At 36.7% G+C, this 24,801-nt stretch overlaps 1 protein-coding gene across 2 annotated transcripts in view; it reads right to left on the bottom strand.

Moving 5' to 3' along the window:
- The window catches only part of CACNA2D3 (calcium voltage-gated channel auxiliary subunit alpha2delta 3), a 486,549-nt gene extending 462,291 nt beyond the window's left edge, over positions 1–24,258 (bottom strand). The window contains exons 1-2 of one of the 2 annotated variants that reach the window (XR_012661052.1): positions 23,465–24,258; positions 22,775–22,856 (exon numbers count right to left, since the gene is read on the bottom strand). Coding sequence is in view for 1 of the 2 variants with exons in the window: in XM_075096179.1 (XP_074952280.1) it covers positions 22,775–22,856; positions 23,465–23,583 (201 nt within the window). In the remaining variant the exon portion in view is untranslated. The remainder of the gene's footprint in view (positions 1–22,774; positions 22,857–23,464) is intronic. The other variant, XM_075096179.1, reaches the window with a different exon arrangement.
- Between the last annotated feature and the right edge of the window lie 543 nt (positions 24,259–24,801).

Genomic DNA, 24,801 nt, shown 5'->3' on the forward strand with positions numbered 1-24,801 from the left:
AAGGCTATATGGACATAGTCATTGAGTCGATACCCTATTTGAGAAGAAAGATTGGCAGTTATCCTAGTGCAGCCAAAGCAGACTGAAACAGTCTGTAGGTATTTTCACTTGTACTGAAGATAGAAATTGTCAAATTCCACGGCCACTAGCCAGGACTAAAAAAGAAAGGAGGAGGGGAAGCAGAGACCATAGACGGAAGATGCTCAGGCAACTGCAGAAATGCTGAAGTGTTCATTTTTAAAAGTTCAGACAAGATAGATTAGCTGAAAAGCCTGGCTTGCACGTGGCACTGATTTAGGAGAACCTCCTGAAAGATGGAATCATTTGCCTGAAAATTTATATCCTCTTAAGTAGGAGGACAATGGCGAGTTATCTTGAGTATTCAAAATAGATAAATAAGGTGCTAGAAAATGAAATATTTATCAGTTTGCACAAAAAGGTATTTTGCGTGTTTGCAAATATTGTCATTTGCATGATCATAACTATCTATTGCTTATTACTTCATGAAGGTGAGAAAGGCTTACTACAGAAGCACAAGAGCGGAATCTGAATACAGGAAATTTGCAAGCAGTTCACCCAGAAAGAAGAAGGGCTAAAGTTTGGGGTTGGTTTTTTGCCATTAATTTGGTTCCAGGTATGAAGGCTTAAACTTAATGATGCCCAGGTAAGAATCTGCTCACAAAACGTGGGCTGGACTGAGAACTGTACATCAATGATTCATTGCTGAGGCTATTCGTATTACTGCAGTAAATGGAACTAAGATTCCCAGTGTAACTTAAATGCCTTCTGGCACTTCCACCATTTATCTTTTAATATCAGCCAACTAACTAAAAGCCAACTGTTTACAAGAGAAATATATTTTCCTTTGGAGAGAGAGGGGAAAAAAAAAAAAAAAAAAGAGACAGAACCACACCTAGAAAGAGACAAAATGCCTACTGTTAGAGAAAATTCTCCACAATCCCCACAAAGTTATAAAATTAAAACATCAAATTCCTAATGAAAGCAAGTGATTAGAGAGGAAAAAAAAAACTGACAACCTGTGTTTCATACAAAATATAATACTTTTTTATTCAGAAACCTGTATATAGGTAGCTATTGACAAGTATCATTGATTAGATGGGCTAGCCACAGAAAAAATTATTTTCATCTTTAGCAGCAAAAGATCCCTAAATTTCTTAAGCTACATACTAGGACAGTATTTTATATTAATCCAGTTTCTCTGAAACTTACATTTACCTGGTTTTCACCTACCCAGAACAAAGATGTTTGAAGGCTAAAAATACTGTAAGTTTTTATTTATTTTACCTATTCTTCTTGTAGTCATTTCTCTTCAGAATATTTTGGTACTGAAAACAAACCTTAGAAAAGGCCCAAGGTAGGCGTGAACAGTCCAGTTACTAATTGATGATTATATTCCTCTTACAGAGATATAATGTGACGTGAAGGGGGGTGGGGAGAATAAATAAAGAAAAGCGTCAAAAGTGCACATGAAAAAAGGTACTCTGCTGCAATTTTTCAGAATAGGAGCAAGATTAAGTTAATGAGGATCACGAACTGACCTAAAACTAAGTCAACTGGAAGAGCTAAGGACTCAGAGTCAAGAGCATGAAGTGTCCATAGGTTTCAGCTTATCTGAAATAAATCAAAACAACCCAACACATCATAGCTTTCAACTAATCTGGCAATTCCACAAGACAGTCTTTTCCCACAGGGTTTGACTCCAAACTTGTACAGAAATGTGATAATACCGCAGCCTAAAGTCTTATTGTGCTGCCATTCCCAGTTTCAGAACAGGAAAGCGGGGGGCATGGGAAATGAGCAATACACTGATCTTCAGAAACACGTTTGTCTACACATCTGACACATGATGGGCAGCGTACATCAAAAGAATGTGATAATCATTAATAATCAGCCTTTGATTAAAACTTCAATCTTAACATGATTAAAGTTTTAATCAAAAAAATTGCTTCCCTTTGAGCATTTGCTGTACATTCTGATTCAATAGTGTTCAGGGCAAAAAGACACCTCAGAAGCAATCTCAGCAGACTCTCTGAGAGAGAGACATGGCCACCCACAATACACCTGCCTCTACACATGGCTACAATGCCAATCTTACAACCTGAAAGCTCCTTAACTTACAGCACTGTCCTTTTGCAGTATTTTCCCTCTGAGGTCAGCTACACACCAAACCTTAGTAAGACAACAATTCCACAACTCAAGTTTTCTTTACAATTTTCTCTTTTATTTTGAATTTGTTTAAACTGTGTACCCAGCAAAGTGAGAACTTTATATACCTATACCCCACAAAGATGTACTGGTGGGAGATAGACTAAGGGACACCTCTCACCTCCCTCAAAGTTTCTTATTATTTTTAGCATTTAGGTTTTTCAGTACTATTTACTCCTGAATGAGTGACATAGTAGCAGCTCTAGGCTATGCAGTTCCCCAGACAGTAGCCAAGCACTACTGAAATACTACTTCTCCACAGTACTTGATGTACGTTGTTTAAGTACCTGATTGCTACTATGTTCAATAGCTTAAAAAATTTTGGAAAAAACCCAAACAACAAAAACAACTAAGTAAAGCTAAGATCTGCTTCACAGCCTGCTCTGGGGAAATAGGTTGCCCCGGAGTCTTTTTTTTTTTGTTAGTTTGCTTCTTTTTTAACTTTTATGATTTAGTATAATTTATTTTAGTTTTAATTGCTACTGAATAAGCATTTTTTTATATAAGCCACAGCAGCTCAGCAGAGAATACAGAATCCCATAGATGGAAAGGGAACTCTAGAGATAACCTAGATGACAGCAAGGCCACCATGAAGCTAAGCCGTGCTCCAGTCTCATTCCCAAACTGGCCAAAGTCATCATTCTGGCTAGGGAGTCAGCGCCAGCCAAACACGACACTGACCACACTCTACCTACTGTTATCTACATACTTTCAACGATGCTGGTGGGGCAAATCACACAGGCTTGAAACCTTTCATCAGAAAGCATACAGATTAGAAAAACATATATAGTTAAAGTGTTCTAATAGTCTTCCACTGTCTCAAGGCAAGAAAAAGGTCACATGACGCTGCATTGATAACACTACCTCTACAAACCATTAGAAGTGATATCAAACCTCAGAATGCTTCTCTGAGCAACTTTTCTTTAAGGAGTCAGACATTATGGATTTTGTCTTCTCCTTCAGCTCAACAAATTTAAAATTCTAGTTTTGAAACCAAATTAATATTGGGTATTTACATTTTAAAAGCTGGAAGCCTGGCTCGACACATTTTAAGCTAATAGGGCCATTCAAGAAAATAAGACTAAATAGCCATTGTTATTAGTTTAAGATAATACCTATCAATACAAATTAACTTTATTAACTTTATCTCCCAAATGGAACAGCTTGAATGAGCTAAAGGGTAGACTGAGTTCTAAATAATAGATTCAATATTTTTCTTTTAAGAGGAAGTCAAAATACTTATACCCAGCTGATTAAAACTTTTCAGTCTATTTTAATACCTACAATGCTTCTTGGTTTATGTTTGTTTGGGTTTTGGTGTGTTGGGTTTTGTTTTTTTTTTTTTTAAATAATTGCTAGTTTTGCTGAAAAACCTTACAAAATTTCAGTGTCAAGAAACAAAGTAAAAGAAAATTTTTCCAGATGTGTGGAAAACAATTTTTTAAACAGCTTAACTCAAGGATTTTTTTAATTAATTAATTAATTTTTTACACAAGTATGCAACACCTTTTTGGTAAGGGAGTTGCAAAGGATATTTTTTATGCAAAGGAATTAACAAAGGATCCAGAAGATATCTTACAAAAACAAAAAAAAAAATCCTGCTTTGCAAAGGTCAGACAACAAGGGCCTTGGTTTTTCTAGTACAATGTATCATGGTATCCAATTTCACCTACTGCCTTTTTGTCTTTCCTTTACTTACATGTTTCATAATGGACTATTGTTAATACTGATATAGCACAATTCCTTCACATTCCAGAAAGACCAGAGTGAGAGAGATATTTTTTTTAATGCCTGGATGAACACCACCTGCAATACAACATCTTGCTGCAGTACTTGGTTATTTTTAATCCTTGCACAGGTAGACCAATCCTTGAATGTATAATGAATACATGGGAGAGTGGGGAATCGGTACAGGGTTTTTTTCCCCTATCAGCTTTTTACTTTTTCTACAATACCATGGTTATCCAGGCTACAAAAATAAATAAAAAGTTTGTCCTGTAAACCTTATCCAAAAGTGGAGCCATACCACAGTTCTAATATTTGATTTTTAAGGACTATTTACACAGAGGAAACAAAGTACAGACAGCACAGTAGGCAACACTCATTAGTGATAAATGTCAATCTCTGACAATAAGGTGTATTAAAATGGCTCTATAACTTTTTATATCTTTTTATCTAACCTCATGATGCTTTATACAGTTACATAATACAGATAATAATACAGTTTGGGTTGGTGGGGGGTTTTGTTTCTAAGGATGGTATAAGGCCACCATATGACACATCTTGCAAAATCCTTCAGATCAGTAAATCAAATCAGAAAATTTAAATTAGAAATTTTCAAATCAGAAAATTTAAGATGTACATGGGACAGGTAAACAGCTTTAAAAAATTGAATTTGAAACGTAAAATATAAAAAAAGAGGCATAAAATTATACAAAAGCTTTTCTTCCCCATTTTGGCACAGTAGTTAGCTCAAGGTCATATGATATTTTTATAGTTGCATAAAAAACCTGATCCAATTCCCTGTTTTTTAATGGCAACCATGTTAATTTAAAGAAAAATATGCCTTTTTATAGGGCTTTACAATTGCAGGCTGTTTCACACATCCTCTATTCCCTTTTCCATGGAATTCTGTGTTGTTTCTTACTCTTCCTCAAACACATATATGCTATTTCAATAATACTATTTCAAAGCCCAGAAAACTTTCACAAGCGCAGCCTAGGTTCTTGACAGTTCCTGAAAAAGGATACTGTAATGTGATGATTCCACTCTGCTTCTGTTGTGCAAGGGTATTTTAAGTGCTTTTTAACACTCAACCTAAATTAATAACTCTGGTTACCCTTTTCACTTCAAAGTTTTATCCAAACACAAGCATAACTACTGCAGATAAGATCCAGAAAAACAGGTCCTTGCAGGGGAATAGAGGGGGAAACCATTAAAATAGATGAAATTATAAAATGGGAGGGGGAAAAAAACCTACAATGATTATTTTAATTAAGAAACTTATCTTTCCTACATATAATAAATTGCTTTATTTAAGTTTCAAAAATCTCACTACTATACATTCAAATACTTCTATGCTTAACTGAGTGTGTGGTTATACAATATAACCTATATCATAGAGAGGAGTAAGAATAAAACAAAGCAAGACCTATGAAGAACCCTTGAGAAAAGCAAATTAAATCAGAAAATGACAATATATTTTGAAATAGTTTTTGAACTACCTGGAGTAACCTGAAACTAGCACAGTGTAATCATGGGGTTTGCAGCAAGTGGCAATAGGTGACAGGAATATTCTGAATGAATCATGCTGGAGGACTGGGCTGAAATCTTCCTGGTAACAGAACTATAGGTTCAATGGCAAGTCAGGAACAAATTTCAGGTGGCACCTTTGCAACTCTTCAGTAATGTAGAGTACCAGACAGTTTTTAAAACATAAACCTGAGCTAGACTGTCTCAAAGACATTGCTACTAGACAGAATAATTTGCTCAAGGTCACCCAGCAGCCCTGGTGACACACATAGTAATAGGACTTGGGTCCCTGGAGTCTTATTTCCTTATCATCAAATTAAAGCAGCCACCACTAAGAAGTTGGTAGCGAGAGAAACAGTATGAGAAATAAAGAATGTCATGAAGGTTTCAGAATTTTCCTTTAATTAATGTTACCTCTCTTCCCACTCCCCCTTGTCCATCCTCCTTTGTATCCTGAACACTACTTCCAGCTTTGGAAAGCTTAAAGAGTGGTAAATGAAAAAGGTATTTTCATGTTTTACGACTTTTTCCACAATTTCCTTGGTCTGGAAGTATCAGTGAGGCACTATTGATTACAGGATTAATTTAGGGCAATAGCACTGAAAAAGAATCACTATGAACAAACAGAGAAATGTTTACACTTTGCAAACGATATTGCATTCTACAGCCAAGGAGGAATTCTAGACTAAATGTAGGCAAAAGCAAGAGGCATTTAAGAGGTAGAAGACGACTGGTAGAGATAGAGATCCATGTACATCAAGGTTAGATATTATATTTCTAAGAGATAGGTATTGGGATATTTCAAGAAGCTGAGAGAATACTAATGGAGCAGAACTCATCAATACGGCTTTACTACATACATGTATGTATATGTCATTATTTTTTTTAAGTTAATAGATAGGAGTAAATCTGAAACAGGATTAAGAAAAGCCATATTCTGAAAAAGCCAACTATCAAATAATACTGGAAACCTGAAGTGAGGACAGAGGATTGGGCGGGGGGTTGGGGGGAGGAAATGAAAAAGTAACAGAAAGAAGACAAATAAATGCTTAAGGCAGAAGATATGTTGTATATCAAGCCACTCATATGAAAAAGGGAAAAAGCAATCCCTCATACATGACAATGAAGAAAAGCTAGTGCCACAGAAGGACTGCCAGCTCCTCTGGAAGGGAAAGAACATAAGAATTTGGGAGTGCATGTGTTTAAATCACTAGGTGAGAGATTCTTATTTTATTGTTCACCTATGAGAAATGGGATTCTATTCCAGTTACTTTCCTTTTTAGGCAATTAAACTAGGAAACAAAAGCCATCCTTCAATTCTAACCTCCTACCCACCAAGGAGAAAAAGTAAAAAGTGGCAAAGTACATACACTTTTGCAGTTAAAATAAATTACAGCTTGACTTAATGTGAAGCCATCAAGGAGATTTATAATTACTCTCCATATTTAAACTGCAACATTTTTCTAGTCTAAAGAACATTGCACCCTCAAACATCCTACACCTCTTTTCCAACAGAATACAGTCTCATTACTATGTATGACTATCGTGAATATAAAAGAAAACTTCCAGATTGCAGATCCAATCTTTTTGCAATTTATACAATAGTCAGCATTTTAAGTACTGGTTTAAAAACCTCTAGGCAGCATAAAATCATAGTAGACACAGACCTACCCATAAATCCTAGATACATGTGGAAAAGTATTATTTTACTTGCATGTACCTTAACTGGCTGCCAGTCCAGCAGCAATTCTTTTCCTCAGTTTTCTTCTTTACATCATTTCTCATCAGCAGTCGTGACTTTAGCCCTAGACAGTCAGTGCAGAATCAGTTATTCTTTTACAATATTTGAGCTAATCAACACTATATGCAAGTATTTTTCATTAAATGCATGCCCACTGTTACCATGAACGACCTTATTTCAGGCACAAGGCTACTACTGAGGTACCATCAACAAGCAAAATAACTCCCATCTGCATTTGCCTCAATTGCTCCTGAGTTGATGTGAATCCAAATGTTGTGGTAATTAGTTTACTCCTAAATGAGATTGAAATAATTATGTTAATCCTGCATGTACCTTGTTTTCATTCAAGTTCCTCTGCTTTTGGAAACAGATGCTATATTATCCAGACTCCAAGACTGTTCTTTTTTGACAGCAATGCTACTATATGGGAAATTACAGAAAATTGACCTGTTCATTCAACTAGATCAACACATACCTGTAAGTGATATTTGACATCTTTAAAAAAAAAAAAAGCCAACCAAACAAAAACCCCACACACTCCAAAACCACAAAACTAAAAACACTACACCAAAAAAAAGAAAAACCCCACAAAAGCAAATTTCACACACAGGCTGTCATCAAAACTTCTTTTTTTAAACTGCAGAGAGCAAGCATAATTTTCCACATCTTTATAAAGATGGAATCAAATATATATCAGAATTGATTTGCACAAGATCAATCAACAGGTCAGGAGCAAAACCAGGTCTATAGGTTGTTTGGAGGCTTCTAAAGAAGGAGCATTATTTAATTCAATGTAATGATTGCACCAACTGGCCAACAAACATATTGACATTTCAACCAGTAACTAAGATGCAAAAGAATAATCTCTGCTGAATTACAGAATTGTCCTATAATACTGAAAATTTTGCTTTAAGTGAGTGAAGTTCAAGCAATGCAAGCCACAGTACAGTCTGCCTAGATTCGTTGTATGTCTAGTCACACCAGAAAGCCAGAGGTTTTTACTAGATTCTTGAGGAAGAGATCTGATAGGCACAGAGGATTTGTGTGAAGAACGGGAATTTTGTACTTTTCAAGACACTATTTTTTAGGTTGTGCACTTTACTGAAGATTCTTGAGAAGAGCCAAGTTAGCAGCTGGTTTTGTTCAATAAATTATGTTCAGAATAATTAGAGTTTTCAGTTATATGACTCCCATGTATTTATAAGCCAAGATAAATAAGCAGCATGTAATCAGATAAACATGGCCATACATGAATAATTCTATACACTAACATTTTAATTATTCCAACACATAAGTCCCAATCCCACATATACTGCCATTTTCTACCATCTTTTTTCAAAATTCCCCAGACACCTTATAATTCTGAGGAAGTTCTACTGAACAAACATATATTTACATTAATAACATGCTTAAGGTGGACTGGACAGGATTAATGCCAAGTTAGGAAGAGAGTTCAACTACATTCATATTACACTGGGGCTGTACAGAATAAAGGACTTCAGCAGAGCAAACATCAATTTTTAAAAAAATGTTAAAGTTTTCAAACTCTAAGCATCTGGGAAGCCAAATACAAAAGTCAGAATTATGTCATTCCTAATAATCAGCTTAATTTCAGATGTCTTTCCTGAATTGAAACTTCTATTTCTTAGCACATAATTTCAGTTCTTGGCAAAAGTTTTGAAACCATGTGGTACCCATGCATCTCAAAAATGGGAAACTTGACTTTCTGACTGTGGCTTATATTAAATGAATAATTTTCATATTAAAAATATAGATTTGTCAAAAATAAATACCGGAATACAGATATTGACTGAATTTCATAGAAATGCATTCTCCAATTGTATTAAACTACAGGGAAAGAAAATAACAGTTTCTTCAGTCATTCTGCTTCTTTGCTCCCAAGGCATTCCATTCCTTTTTGTTTTACTACCTTTATGTGTCCTTGTTCCCACATTTAGCTGTTTTTAAACAGACCACAGTAGCTTCCTGATACTGACTCCTCCCTGCAATTTGTATTGTCAGAAAGATGCTGGTTCATTTGCCTCCCTACGAGGGAACATTTCCGTTTAATTTTGGAGGGAATCCTGTGTCTCTTCCCCCCTCCACTTCCTGAACACAACATCCAAGGTACAAATATATTGGCTGTTACTGGGGAAATAAAAACCTTCTCTTTCCAATAATGTTCACAATGCGTAAGGTGCACCAGTAGATACCAATGTATTTTGTCTTCCTTTTAAAAGTTCAAACATAAGTTCATGAAAAGAGAATTTCAAGAACAGCACTTGTATTTGCATAACCTTCCCCCATTCTTATGTATTTAAGTGTTATTAAGCCATTAGTCATTTTATATCTGCATATTTTTCTCCAGCTGACCAGATCCTCACTGCAGTATTATGATTACATAAGGCACTGAATAAGGCACATAATGCTCAAGGCACTGAAAAAAAATACATGAATGGTAAAAATTTCCAGAGGAAAAAAGCAATGGCTATAAACAAGTGGGAGCACAGAGGAGAGAGTGAGAAAGTACACAATAGAAAATAAATTTCTACGGTAATTGCAATACAGACAGAAATAATCAGCTACCCATAAAAGGGTAAAGAATATTGTTTGATTCTCAGTAAAACTGCATTTGACATTTCTGAATTTGACTCTGTAATGAGCCTTATTGGTGGATCTCACTTGGAAGAAAATCAGAAAAGGTCAGTCTAAAGGATCTAGACAAAAAGTGGTGCAGAACTGTAGTTACCTGGAAAATGGGTAATAACAAAGAAGTACCACAGTAGAGGTAAAAAAAAAAGTATAAGGGAAAGAAGAAAATGTTTGCAAAATTGAAATTTACTTTCCATTATCAGCATAGCATATCACTTAGTATTCAAAGCTTAGGAAGAATTAATTTTCTGACAAGAGAATTATTCAATTTCACTTGCCAGCACAATGCCATATGGAGATTTATTACCAACTACAGATACCCAATATCAACAGCAGAAATAAGAGGGTTTCTATCAATTTTGGAGTTATTCAGGACTGTTTCAGGAAACCATTTATCTTTTCTGCAGTGAAAGAAGTTTTATTTTAAAAGTGTATTAAAATTAACGCTTTGTAGCTCTCAGAGCTGATCCAATCCTTGTACTTTGCTTTACTCCCATCCCACCACCTGATCCTCTCATATGCTAAACACTCTACAAAAAGTGTTGCTCCTGATCCAAACAATTTCAAAGTTCAGAAATTTAAGGAAAAAGGCAGTATTCCTAGGCCCATTTATATGGAAAAGTTAGGCAAAGATGCCTCCATTTTGGGGGGGAAGGGCGGAGGGGGGTGGGAATCCACTTTGCAGTTTTAACTTTCAGTTCAAGGCTTCTGGCATTCTGGATGATATCCTACCACCACAAGTGTCAGAATTTGTATGTGTGACATTACAGGTTAAGTTAATATCATGCTTAAGTGCTTCACCCAATTTTGGCCACCAAGATTATGTAGCATAAGCAGACAACAAAGAAAGAAAGTTACCACAACCTAGGATAAGAAGCCAGTTATATCTGAACCCCAGTCTGCTGCTTTGATATTAAAAGAAGGATTAAAATTTGAGCCAGCCAGCAGAAATTCTCCAGTTTTCTTTCATTTCCCCACCTCTCTTCCGCACCAGTGCTTTTCATGGAAAGTTCCGGGGGACGTCAGAACTCCTCTCTACTTTTACTGCAAAATTGCATTGCAGTTGGTAATGATAGGTGGAAGTCTGAAGTGTGAATTGAGTACTCAGATTTTTTTTTTTTGTATCGTGCCATCTATAATATCATCTTTCTTGTTGTACTTCGTTGAAGAAATGGCATAAGATATTGTAAAAGGCACAATGTGCGTAGGGGGTAATAAATCTGTTGGATGCAGATAGTCAATGGCTGCAAGTCATAACATAAAGCTTTACTCTTAGTCTCCTACCAATTTTCATTATCAGTGAAAATTTCTATTAATATAATACGATAACATCATGTACAAACATCTTGGCAGTAATACATTTTGCACAGCTGTCATAATGACAGCCATTTAGCTTCAAGGTAAAGCTGAAGTTTGAATATTCCTGCTTTTCATCTTTGAAGCTTTGTCACTTTAGAAGATAGAAGATAATTATCTAATTTTGTGACCAATGATGTGTTCCCGACACATCAAATTTTAATACCCGTAGTATGTAGATCCCCTTTTTGTGTCTTGAAAATTAGTGACTTAGCTTGACACAAAATCTTGGGAGTATATTGATTAGCCAAACATTAAAATATGACCTAGAGGAACAATAGGAACACAGTATGCTGTGGCCCTGACCAAAGTTTTCATAATGCCTTGCAAGTAGCATTTTCACAGTGCTTTTATTTAACAGCCTAGAGATATTATGACTGCATAATTTTGACTCCTCTTTTTAGGAAAGCAAGTTTGTGTATAAAAGCACGAAGAAGCTCCTTGTCAGCTACTGTAGAATTAAGTAAAAACAGACAATAAGACATAAAACATACCAGCTGACAAATTATTTCTGTACAACACTGGCACTTAAGATACTGTGGCTGATAAAGATAGTAAAAGAAAATGGCTAGTAAAGCAACTGGGAGCTAAAGGGTTTGGTTTAGCCCTAGATTAGAAGGGAAATTCCTCTGTTACCGTGACAAACAAAACACCACCAAAAAAACCCAAAACTTACCTAATTCATGCAATTGACTTAGTGGAAATTACACTTGAACAGGAATATCTGTGGAAAAAAGCCCACCTGAATATTAAACAGCAGAGAGTTCAATTTAAGAAGCTGTAACGTTACCACAATCTATTTTAAGAATAGGGCAGAAAAGAAAGTGTTGAGACCTGATGAAGCAACTAGAAGATGGTATAATATTGCCTATGACTGAGGCCTAATAGAGGCCTGCCATGACGAAGTGTCATGTCTTTCAATACCTACGAGGAGGTTACGGAGAAGATGAACCAAGGCTATTTATGGATGTGAACAGTAGAGGTGACAGTCAGCAGTCATAAATTGAAATGGGAGGTTCCAGCTTAAGTAACTTTTTATCTAGAGTCAAGCATTGGAACAAAAGAGATTGTGGTATCTCTGTCCTTGAAGGTCTGAAGGTCAGACCGGAAGCCCCAAGAAATCTGTGTTGATTTTCGCATTGACCTCACTTTGAGCAGGAAGTTAAAATACGTCCTAAATCTTCTTCCAGAATGAATTATTCTATGATTCCAGAAATTATTAAAAACAGAGTTCCATAGTGGAAGAGTAAGACAGTTGTACAAAGGGGAAAGGTAAGGGTTTCTTCCAGAACCAGTTTTGCTGAGTCATTAGTGCCAAACACAAAAGTCGCAGATATAAGAGTACAATTAGAATTTTTAAATTCAGTATCATTGCATTCAGAAGAACATTAATCAGAGGAGATCTACTCACCTTGCACACTGTAAAGGAATTGTGTTAGCATAATATATAATCTGCATAAAATTCAGGGAAGCCTGTCAACTCCAAATATTGAGTACACCAAAAGAAAACATTTCATGAGCCTATTAGAAATAAGAAAGTAATTTCCACCCTTTCCTAAAAACTAAAAGCAAAGCTTCAATATGAAAACTGTCAGTCATACATATAAGCTAGTTAATGAATGAACAATCAACAGAATCCACACATTAATCCCCAATACACTAAATGAATTATACACGCATTTCTCACATTATATCCCCAATCTTATGAATTAGATTAGGTCACCGTATGATTTGATTTGTTAACAGACCTGAGAATAACTTTTTCTTGTATCTTTTACTTCCTTAACTTGGGTGCTCCAAGACCTCAAAATCTAGTTAGAAGGATAAATAGTAATAGCTACCTTTTTAAGAGCCTCCTGTACTGCAGAATGATTTATGCAGGACATTTGGCATTAGTCTCAGAAGAAACCATTTCTCTCTAGAACATCTGCCCATTTTAAAACAGAAAGATTCAAATATAAATAAGGTGGTTCAGAAAGAGAAGGAGAGAGAGACACACACAAAGACAACAATAAAACAACATGCCAAATTAAGAAAGGCAGAAACAAAACACAGGAGTAGGAGCAATTGCTCTGACAAAGAGAAAACCTTCTAATAGTTTAGGAATTGTTTTGGTTACCTTAATGAAATGTATTGGTTTAACTCTTTACAGTTCTTTCAGGAATCTTGACAGGTAGAACAAATGGCTAGAAACAGCCACCTGTCAAAACACTTTTCTCATTAAGAGTCATTACCAGAACCTATATGCCTTGATGACTATCAAACCAACCAAACAGGCTGTGCCTAAAAAAAGCAAAAATTCAGCATAAGTAGTGCTTATGAAGAACTCTTCTCAAGAGTAAGAACAGTTAAGAACAAACTTTACTAAATACCAACAATAGCTGATAGCAAAGCACTGGAATATGTGACAGGTACACAAGGAATACACCAGGAGTTTACATCTAATAAGTAATTTCCTTCTCTCTCAATGGAACATCACACTGTCTTACAAGCCCTAGTGAAGCTCTGTTACCTATGTAATTTGTAGTTACACCTCACGTAAGAACACAGCGGGACATCCTGAAAAGCTAAGCTTGCTGAAGCCTTATCATGTGGTTGTTGAACTTGAAGTCAGACAGATGAAGACTGCTCACAAGTTTAATCTGTTATATTTAATATATTTATCCTTCATATAGTAAAATACCATATATTTTAATAAGATCATTTGATTGTATGCTTATAAAGGGGAGAAAGGAAAAAAAAAAAGCAAGTGTTTGGCCAACCTGGCCAACGTGTACAGCAATAATGACAGTATTTTATAACCTGTTTCTGCTCTGAAAGTCAAAGGACTACCCAGCTGTGTCTTAAGGACATAAAGGCACAAAACTTAGCAGTGCATAGATATAGACATCAAAGAAGAAATACAATTAGTTTCATTGCTTATAGTCCAAAATAAAAAGAAAAAAGAATACTCCAAAGAATAGATTAGGTAAGCTCATCTTCCTAAAATAAGGCAGTTCAAGATCTACATAATGGCAGGTAACCTGTTCTGAAAGGCCACCCTGCAAGAGTTCCACACTATTAGTGTTTTCTCTCAGAGAGGGAAAAAAATAATTTTTTTGATAGTAGGAAGAATTAATTCTTGTGTTTAAAGACCAGTTCTTTATTCATCTGCCATGGATATAGAGAACACATTTATCCTTCTTGCTAGTTTTCTGCATGTGAAGAATGTTGCCATATTTCCTTCCAAGTTTTTACTAGTTTGGCTCAGGCACAGCTTGGCCCATGGCACTGAATCACTGTCTAGTGAAATAGACATAGTTCTTTTTCCTCTCTTCCCTCTCTCCTGCCCCATTTACATTTCTCCACACTTTCTTCCTCAGTACAGAAGGAAATACACATATTTTTAAATTTTGGTCGGTTTTTTCCCCTCCAGTTTTCTAGCTTATTTGAATGTTATCGTCTCTTTCACACAGCATACCTCTCTGCATTAGATGTTGAAAGATTTTTTTGGAATTCAGGACTCGTTGTCCCCCTCTGTTTATGCAACATAAGTATCTTTCTTTTAAGAGCTTCTACAGTTTAGAACATCTTGAGTCTCATAAATGTGTGTTTGACATATGCTCCATCACACATGAGGTTCCCAGTCAATTCTCAGCTCTCTACAGAGATTAAGGATAGACACATCAGCCATTTCATCAGAAAAAATGGCAGAAGTGGGGAGCAGGTAAAAATATATCAGATCAGAATAATCTTTGAGGGTAAAATATTCCTCATCCCCTCAGTATATTCACAATAGCCACAAATACCAAAAGCAGCAAGAACACCTGGAGTCTGCGACTTCCTCTGCTGAGGGCTTCTATAAATCAGTGTCTTGACACATCCGTAAGGGGTTATGATGGGTGGAGTAGATAGGGGTAAAAAAAAAAAAAAGTCAATAAAGAGGGGACAGGGAATAACCCTTACTTGTAGTAAGTGCAAAAGGATTCAGTGTGAAAAGCAACACAAGAGAAAACTAATTTTTGTTCCTAGCAAACAGGGAACCTCAAGGGTAACAGGAAGCTAGTGTAAGGGTTCAGTCTCTCTGATGGCAACTATACAAGACTAGAAGCGTCTACTTATATGAATTAATCCAGAAGAGGAAGCAACAATTCTGCTCATCTCTGCCTTTAAAACTCTTGCTAAGGTAATCTGCTTCCTCATTGGGTTTTAAAAGAGTCTTCTGGAAAATATGCATTTTTCCTGTGTTAGGGATCTTCCGGGAAATAAACTTGAGCCTTATGTACATGAAGTGAAAAACCATATTCTTATACAAAGCATCCACAGCAAAGCATATTAAGTATTTCTGTCTTCTACTGCAGCAATCATCTTCATCTCCTCAACCACCATCACCTCCCTGAAAATTTCCTGGCCCTGGGTGTTGCTCAGGTATTCCTATTTTGAAGATAAAACACACACACCCCACCAATAGGCTTGTCCAAGACTTGAATCCAGATCATTTCAAATATACAGTTATGTACCCAACACTAACTCACTAACTTCAGTATAAATTCAAATCTGTTTCTCCCTTCATTCTCCAAGAGCACCATTGATGAAACTGCTTTATTTTAGCTTTGTCTAGCTAAACAAATTATTTTTATCTAAACTGTACTTCTGTCTGCTTTTTAACTCAAGTCTACCTCATTAAAGCAATCCAAGATGCTCTAGCTACTTCTAAGACCCTGCTAAAGACTGCGTGAAACTAACTCTCTTATGCAGGAGGGATTTAAAACAGCCTAATTCCTATGCGCTGTATTCTACTGTCTGCTATTGTATTCCCAGATTCAATTTAATACTCTGGTTGTAATATCTGTACACTCCTATATGAACAAGTCTGTCTCTCTTGACCAATCACAATCTCCTTGTGTCTTATATCATCATCCTCAGAAACAGCATAGTAGTTACCAACCATAAGATGGATAACTCCATCCGTAAAGTCCTAGGAGGTCTGAGGGCCAGGATACTTTCAGAAAGTACCTGTCCCTGGAATTCATCGCCTCTGGACAGGTTTGTAAGACTGTTCCTGATTTCTTTCCAACTATGAGGATGGGGGGGAAGGCAGTTTTTCAGACTTCCTTTTCAAATACAAGTCTTGTAATGATTTTATCATTCACTCTAAAAAAAAGTACTTAAGCTTTACAACTCAGCTGGGCAGATGCTAAATAGGCTCACAAAAACGTCCATGCAATTTTGCAGAAACATTATACACAGAAAAAGCAAAATGGAGCTTTATAAGAACAACATATTAAATCAGAGTATTTCCTGAAGACCTTGCGTTGGAGCTTCTACAGCAACCTAAAATACAGTTTATCCTATCGATATATAATTTGTGTTGTACAATGTGTAACCACTTATTATCAGCAACAAAAAATTGTACCCTACAGACAGTAATGACATTTGAAAGTGTAGAGTATTGATTAGCAGTTGCTTAAAAGTGAATCACCACTGCGATGCGGCATCTATTCATGGCTCTACATACCTTTGCTGTCAAGATAATTTGCATGGAGACTCACTCTTTTAACCTTGAAATGTAAGCATTTTCCAATACAGGATGTGAAAACAAACAACCATAAATACATTAAGCAAGGGAATTAGCATTCATTTCCTTTCAAGATCCGATGTTTTCCAGTTGGATTGTCCACTCAATAATTTCCATATTAAAAGACATTATTGAAAGTGTAATGCATGTATCATGAACTTACTGAAGCCATCTCATATTTCTATTATGTATTAAGAATAGAACGTATTTACTTTTGATAACACAAGTAAGAGGATCATGCTGTGCTTGCAAAACCCAGAAAGACACAGAAAACACTGCAAAATATAGAGTGCTGATGGCAGAAAAGCATGAACTCACCATGGCTTAAAACAGGGCTTTCCTTTTAGTTAAATATAAAACAATGATTGATATTCAGACTGATTTAGACTACATTTTAAAAACATTACAAACACCAAAAAGTTATTACTCCTGCCATAACATTCAAACAGGAGATGAGAGTAAGACTATAGATTGTTCGAAATTCAGCTCTAAGTTCACTGAAGGCAAAGAAAATTTTCCAGTACCTTTGTTACAAGAACAAAGGAAAATTATTCTGTTATTGGGGAAAAAGAAAAAAAAGGAGACCACACTATTGGGAGTTTGATAGCACTGTGGTATTTTCCTCTACAAATCAATATGCTACCTGAAAATTAGCATTGGACCCAGCAGGATTTTCCACCTAAGACATTACTAGCATATGAATGTGTTTGATTTAATTTTAATTTGTTCAAGAAAAAAATAAATATCTGTCCAAAAGAATTTACATTTATGTCTGCAGATAACAACATTCAATTCTTCAAACACACTGAAACGCTCCATAACTAGTTAGGCATGGAGAATAACCTCGTGATTTATGTAGCCCAAAGACCTGTAAGAATTAAAGGGGTTGGAAGGTTGAAGCTCTGCAAGTTCCAAAACATTGCTTGCATTAATCATCAGAATTAAAGTGATTTAAGATCCTCAGATGTATATTTCTTTTATTTTCTAATGCTGTATTTTAATTCAGTGCTAGGAGACAAATTTTACATAATCCAGACTTCAGGAGTTCAAATTCTAATTAATTATTTCTGAATAAAGCTTTTGGTAAACTCTATACCATTTACCTAGCTGGTAGGGTTTTTTTAATTTGGGGTTTGGAGTTTTTGGGGCAGGCGGGGGTGGGGTGTTTGGTTGGTTGGTGGGGGAGGGGGTGTTTCTGTTGGTTTAGGGTTTTTGCAGGTGATGATGGTGGTTTTTTCTTTAAATCATAATCATGTATCTACAGGTTTTAGATTATTTTTCTCCTATTTTTGGTAAGAAAAACATTGGTATTATTTTTGCAGTTTTAAAAACCGCTCAGCTGGCAAAAGCTTAAATTGATATCCAAGAAGCCAATCTATGTCTAGACCTTAAAATGCACATCTCAATCCTACTGCCCCTTCCTTCAAAGCAGTAGGTGCAGTGTCTCAAGCAAAGCAACATAAGGTTGAATAAAAGAAAAGCAATTAACATCAAAATGATTAGACTATACTTCTCTAAGAATTTAAGTCACTATTATATGGTTTAAAACTAAAGATAGATGTACTGCATGAATCAGATACACCAGCTGAATACTAATTGATCTAAATCACCCTGTTACATTAGTTTTGCACTGACATTTCCATAGTTGTAAGAAACTAACAAGATACAGCACCAAATCTAGTCAGTAAGACAAAATGCAATTCTGAACCTTTAAAAACAGGAATGCTATGCTGGTTGAAAAACCTGTTTTGAGAAAACACAGTGATTTGAGCACTCTTAACACAATGAAGAATTTGTTGAAAGGAGTAGGCAGATGCAGACTACAGACTGCTTGAGACCCTGGCAGTCAGTGCTTACATAACACGAAGACACAATTAGACAACTTACATAAGAAAAATCTGAGGTAGCCTTAAACCAGCTTGTCTTCAGTAAGAAAGCTTTATGGCAGACCCGATAAATAAAGATTTCTTCTCAGAAACTGTTCCTACATTTGCAATAAAATAATATTGACTATTAAGGACCAAATGAAGAATTATCAAAGCTCAGAATATCACTAAAAAAAAAAAAGCATCTCTCCAAAAGGTATCTGAGAAAGCATTGACCACACTGAATTTGTAGAGAATCAGACACTTCATTGGTATTGGAAAAGCTTTACTGTGTATCAGCAAATATTTTTAACTTTAACAAAAGGCATGTTACCTGTACTTTTTCCTTCCATTTTATTACTACTATTATTTTGCAACAGCGTGGAACTGAAAACACATTATAATCATGGACACTGTAATGTGAACAGTAGCATTCCCTGAAGTCTGTTCCTCCAAATTTCTAATCATAGCAGCTGAAGCGAATATCTTCCTGGCACCCTTGCTTTGCATCCTATACTTAAAGTCTGGCTTTGCCAGTGGGCTACACTCTCACATTTGCTACAGTACTCACTAAACATAACCTGAGTGGTTAAAAAAAAAAAAAAATTTAAAGAAGCGTCAGGTTTCAAATAAAGATGATCTCTTGTGAAAGTCTAAGGAAAAAAAAAATATAAGCACCTAAGGACAATTAAAATTTCAATCAATTCTTAGGCCCCAGCGATATTTGCTAACTAGATGAAGAGTATGCATGTCTCTACAGCACCAAACAGCTCTTTGTACATTGCCAAATCCAAGTGACGGCTGCAAAGCCTCCATAAATTACATAACTTATGAATAGTATTGTCCTATTTTCCTCTATATGGTTTTTTTGACCACTGAATGGTCTTCCTTCACTTTGAAAGCAAGTAGTAGAACATTAAAATGCTACATTTTTAAGTGCTAATTTTGCTTAAAAGCTCATCATTATTTCTGAAATTATTTACTGAACTATTCTTTTCTGAGGTATTTACAGTATCTGTATTCAATCTAAAGTCAATTCTGGGAAAAATCATATATCCCATATACTCTTAGGAGACACAACATTCTTGGATAAGATTATCATAATGCAATAAAATAATAAAACATTCAAGTAAGATGAGGTAAGCAGTGGGGTTTTTTTTAAATAAGTAGTTGCAAAATGTGGCAAAGATATTCTTACGCGTCTTTTTGAAACTTAAGAGGACAGCAATGCTGGTTACTCATTTCGTGTTCACAGTACAGCAAGACTTAAGAATTGTAATAACTAAGTCAATACTCACAGCTATAACCTAGCAAAATTTTGCTTTACTGATTATCTCACGTAACTTCATTTGCTCAATGAAATTTTAGTATTGGTCAAATGACTCTTAATGTGTAAAACATTTGAGCAGTACAGTGACAATCATGCCCTGATTTCAAACTCAATCCTTTGAAGGTAGTGCTGACTATATATTCTAACAAAATTAATCAAGTAACCTTTACATTTAGCATTAGTTTTCATTTAGCAAGCCTTTATTAAACCAAACGGCACCACAAAGAAGTTGGTAACTGAGAAACCTACACTGCCCAGATACATAATTATATGCACATTCTATATCTTCGTTTGTTTAACGATGCTTAATTCATAATCAGAAAATGTGGATTCCTCCAGTAATATCAGAAGTCGCACTGCTTCTATAGGTGGAATCTTGCCTTTAAAAAGACATTGACTCTGATCACCCAGAGCTCACAGTAAATACCAAATGGATTCTTGATGCCTGGAGGGGGTGGGGGTGGGGAAAAGCGCTTGCCTTTAGAGCCCTACTGTGCTATCACTTCCTTAATTGTTATGACAACTTCTGCCACTGACTTTGCACATTGAAAATACTTGCAAATCTTGAAGTTTGGTATGTTTTTATTCACACAAGCTTACAAAAGAAATATCTTTTGGTACTGTTATAAAGTATATATGCTAAAGTCATCTGTCATCCAGGCTCATTTGCCATGATCAACAGCAAGAAATAGCAAGCTTAAAAGGACAGATACTCTTGGAATTTTAAATAAAAATTAAAAGCACTAGAAGTTTCCTAAAGCTACTGTAATCAGAAGGGAAAAAATAAAAAAAAAAGAGAGGAGAGGGGATGTGACAAAGGAATAAAAATGCTCTAGATACCTGTCAAATCTGCATTTTGTCTTTCGCCTTTCATTCTATAAAGAAATATCATAACAAAAGCAAGAAACAAAACCAAAATAGCTCGGCATGAACATACCCTGTCCACCTTCAAAAACAGAAGCACAGATTTATTAGTGAAATAGAAAGGATGCTGATGAAAAGGTAAAATGAATAGCTTCCAATTACCTACAATTATAGCAACCAATAGGAAAGAAATCTTGCTACTTCAGAGGGAAAAATACATTACAGAAGGGATGACAGCAGTATTTACTATGGAGGAAGAGAAGAATGATTAACGATCTCATACCGATTCTTTGCGGATTTTAGTGCAATCGCAAGACAGTATATTCTGTATTTTCTATTAAGTGTTGGACAATCTGCATTTGGTAGATTTAATTTTTAAAGCCATTTTAGTGCAAAAATGGCTGCACATGGAGCAGTTTTGAAGTTTAATAAAGGTACCTGTATTTTATGGCCCAATAAAAAAATTAAAGCCTTTTAATAATACTTGATTAGATACTAATAAAAACTGAAAGGTCCATCTGCTTTATAAATTTAAGGAGTTCATACAAAAATGTGATTATATAAGACTACACAGACTTTAAAGAATGTGATCTATAAGTCTAATAAATACTGGATTTCCAGATTTTCAAATTAATATTTTGCCCAATATATTAAAATGAAGCCATTTAATGGCCTTAGAAGGTAGCAAGAAACCTCAAATATTTTTGTTCTTAATAATTCTGTATTTTGGCTTAGTGAAGTTCATGTTTTGCAGTCCTGGGTATACAACACTGAAAAGACAGATACTACTAAGGAACTCATACGCCTTTAGTAATTATTAAGTCAGTTGCTTTCATTTTACATAGCTAGCATAAGCTTTTTAACTGCTACACATACGGCCCATTACGTAAATTCACATATATACAAGCCTTTCAAAATAAGTGCTACAAGCTCAAGGAATAATTTACTTCATAATCAGGCAAAAAAAAATATTAACATTTTACTTGGAACTAAAAATCACGTCTGAAAAAAATAGCAGAAATTTAACATATGCGTTGAATGAATGTCTCTGTAGTTAGTAAACATCTCAATGTTCTTCCATTGCGTTTTGAGGATCACATATTAAATGCCGCAAAATCACAGTCTTAAAGCATATTCCTTTTATTCTCTTATTATATTTTTTCAGCAACTGCTGCAAAAATAAGTTGTCTACTATACAGAACTTTAGTAAAGGTTGTTTATTTAAAGTAGACACAGCCTTTGATATATACTTAATACTCAAATCCGCTTTCTCATTACCCTCTGCCCCAATTATGTAGACTTATACCAATTTCTCAAGTTTTTGCAATACTTCACTAGCTTATTACCCAGCTGTGCAGCTGAGCAAGAAGATAACCACATTCATTCCTCTTATCTGTAATGATGTAATACATCCCAGCGCTGGTTTGCAATGATTGGGGGAATAATGGGATTGTAAAAACTGCAGAGATGACAAACAACAGTGCAGCCGCTTTCTCCTGATACAGTGAATTGCGTACATGCAGCACAGGGTGAAAATAATACTATATGAACCAATTCTGCTCCTTGAATAAAGTTAGTATTTTTCATAAGAAGAAGCAGCTGTTTCTAAACAGAAACATCATCACAATGCAGCAACCAGATTAAATACCCTCAATCTAGGCTGAAGCCTAGACTTCAAGAAATAGGAGTGTTAGAGTTTACTTTCTAATGATAACAAAAAAAATCATCCAAAAAGAAAAATAGCAGTTTAATCAAGGACTCTCCAGATAGTGCAGTGCAATGCAAAGAGTCATCAGGGAGTAGTATGCAATACAAAAATAGATCTTGGACCAAAGCATGCACAGCACTGCTTTTCTATTCATTTAAAAAATTAAATCTGTCTCCATTTTTTCTGTTAAGACCTTCCTTATTACAGTTGAAGATATCCTTACCTTCTGCAGAAGCTGCGAACCTGAGTACTTGGCTGCAATAGATTTGATCTCCCCACCAAACGCTGAGGCCCAGAGCTTTACACTGTGAAGAAAAGAAATGAGAGAGGAAAAAATGTAATACACATGTCATAGCAAGCAAGACAGACTGTAACAGCTTCAGCTACGATCAGAAGGATCCTAGCAATTTTGCATTAAAGAGCACACTAAGGAACCTAAGCACAGGAAAAGATTAGCAAAGCTGTCCAAGTACAAGCACAAACTAGATGCTGTGCTAAGGTAAGGCCTCCGATATGGAACTACCCAACCTGCACTGTTTAAATTTGAAGAATCAACTTGTACAGAAACATGCTTTGGCACAATATGACATGTACCCGTTGAAAGGAAAGAAGCAGACAAAATAGCAGAACAGTTCTGAATAATAAATTTCACATGAGAAGGAATTAACAGCATCAACTTCAGTAAATACAAGCACTTCAGACTCTGCAGCCACATATGCCACCAACACATATTCCTATGATAAAATTAAAGTAGTGCTGAGTGCATTAGAGACTTCCCCTTTAAACACAGCTGACAGACGAGCAAAGGTGCCTTGAACAGTCAAAAATCTGCAATATAAAGAGATAAGAACTTGAGCAGTCAAGTTTCCATCCTCGAGCATGGTCCTGAGAGCAATAGCATGAGAGCACTTACACAGACAAGGGGATCTGCTGCTCCGATGCAACCACATCCACTAAGGCTGTGTTAAAAGCTGTCCAGAAGATAAAGGAAAACCCGCCAAAAGCCCGAAGAAGATTCAGGTTCTCTGGCATTGTGCCTCTCTGTGCCTGGAAAGCTTTGGGGAAATTCAAGTAAAGCTGAATTCAGCAGCAGCGGGGTTTTGCTTCTAAAGTCTCTTTCCCCACCCTTACCCCCTCCACTAGAACAACACTGGAAGAAATCACAGCTTCATCCTCATCCTTCCAAAGAATGACCCTTCTCTTTATAATGAAAGGAGAGGACCAGAAGCGAACCTGTAATGACTTAAAAACTATTGTGTCCCTGGTAACAGCAAAGCGTTTTCCAGCACTACTGCAGCCACTTGCATGTAGTTCTTTACAACTCCGCAGTCAGCAGTGTGCTGGAGTTACTTCAGTGACCTACTGCTGCTCCAAAGTGCCCTTAGCAGCAAGAAAGCAGACTATTGATTCCAACTGGGGAGGCTGTCTTCTCGCAATTACTGCTCACTTTGCAAATGGAAAGCTGCCTAGAGTTCTCCTGTTCCTTGCCGGTAACCTGCAGCCTTCATCCCAGATCAAGTCAGCCAACGCACTGGTTCAGTAGAGCAGGAACAGCCGCCTTTTAACGGGATAGCGCGGAGGCAGAGAGGCAGGCACAGGAGGAGCCGGACCAGAGGGAGGATGCCTCTGTATGGCAAAAGCAGAGAAAGTCTGGAGGAGCTGAAAGTGTAGTTGAGCCCTTCCAAGAAGGCGAGGAGAGCGCGCTGCACGTTGCCGGGGGCTGAGCTGGGGAGGGCTCGGCGGGGCTGGCAGCGGCGGGGGGGCGGGGTGCCGTGCACACCCACCGGAGACCCGACCAAATCAGGCAGGGCACCGCTGCATGGCAAGCGTCTGTCACACAGCCCGGAGAGGCGATGGACGGACGGTGCTCAGCCCTCCGCGCCGAGAGCGCCCGGCATCCCGGCCGCGGAGCCGCGCCGCGGAGGGCACCGGCGGCGGCCGGAGGAGAGGAGCGGCGCCCGCCGAGGGAGCATCGCTGACGAGCCGGAGCAGCGGGTTCCCGGAGGGAGCCCCGGGTTTAGGTCAGGCTCGCACATTTAATTGAGTCCCATCGAGCACGCCCTTGTGCATAAAGGCACGTTTGCTTCTTCCTCCCACGCCTGAGCGCTGCAGCGAGTCACTCTCCGAGAGACCGGGACTAGCGAAGGGTTATGAATGAAGAGAAATGCAGCACAAGTAAATCAATGCGGGCTAACTGACTCAAGCCTATGAATAAATTATTAATTTGTGCTCGTAGTAGAATCCCCTTGA

This window comes from Phalacrocorax aristotelis, chromosome 6 (assembly GCF_949628215.1).
Source record: "Phalacrocorax aristotelis chromosome 6, bGulAri2.1, whole genome shotgun sequence".
NCBI lineage: Eukaryota > Metazoa > Chordata > Aves > Suliformes > Phalacrocoracidae > Phalacrocorax > Phalacrocorax aristotelis.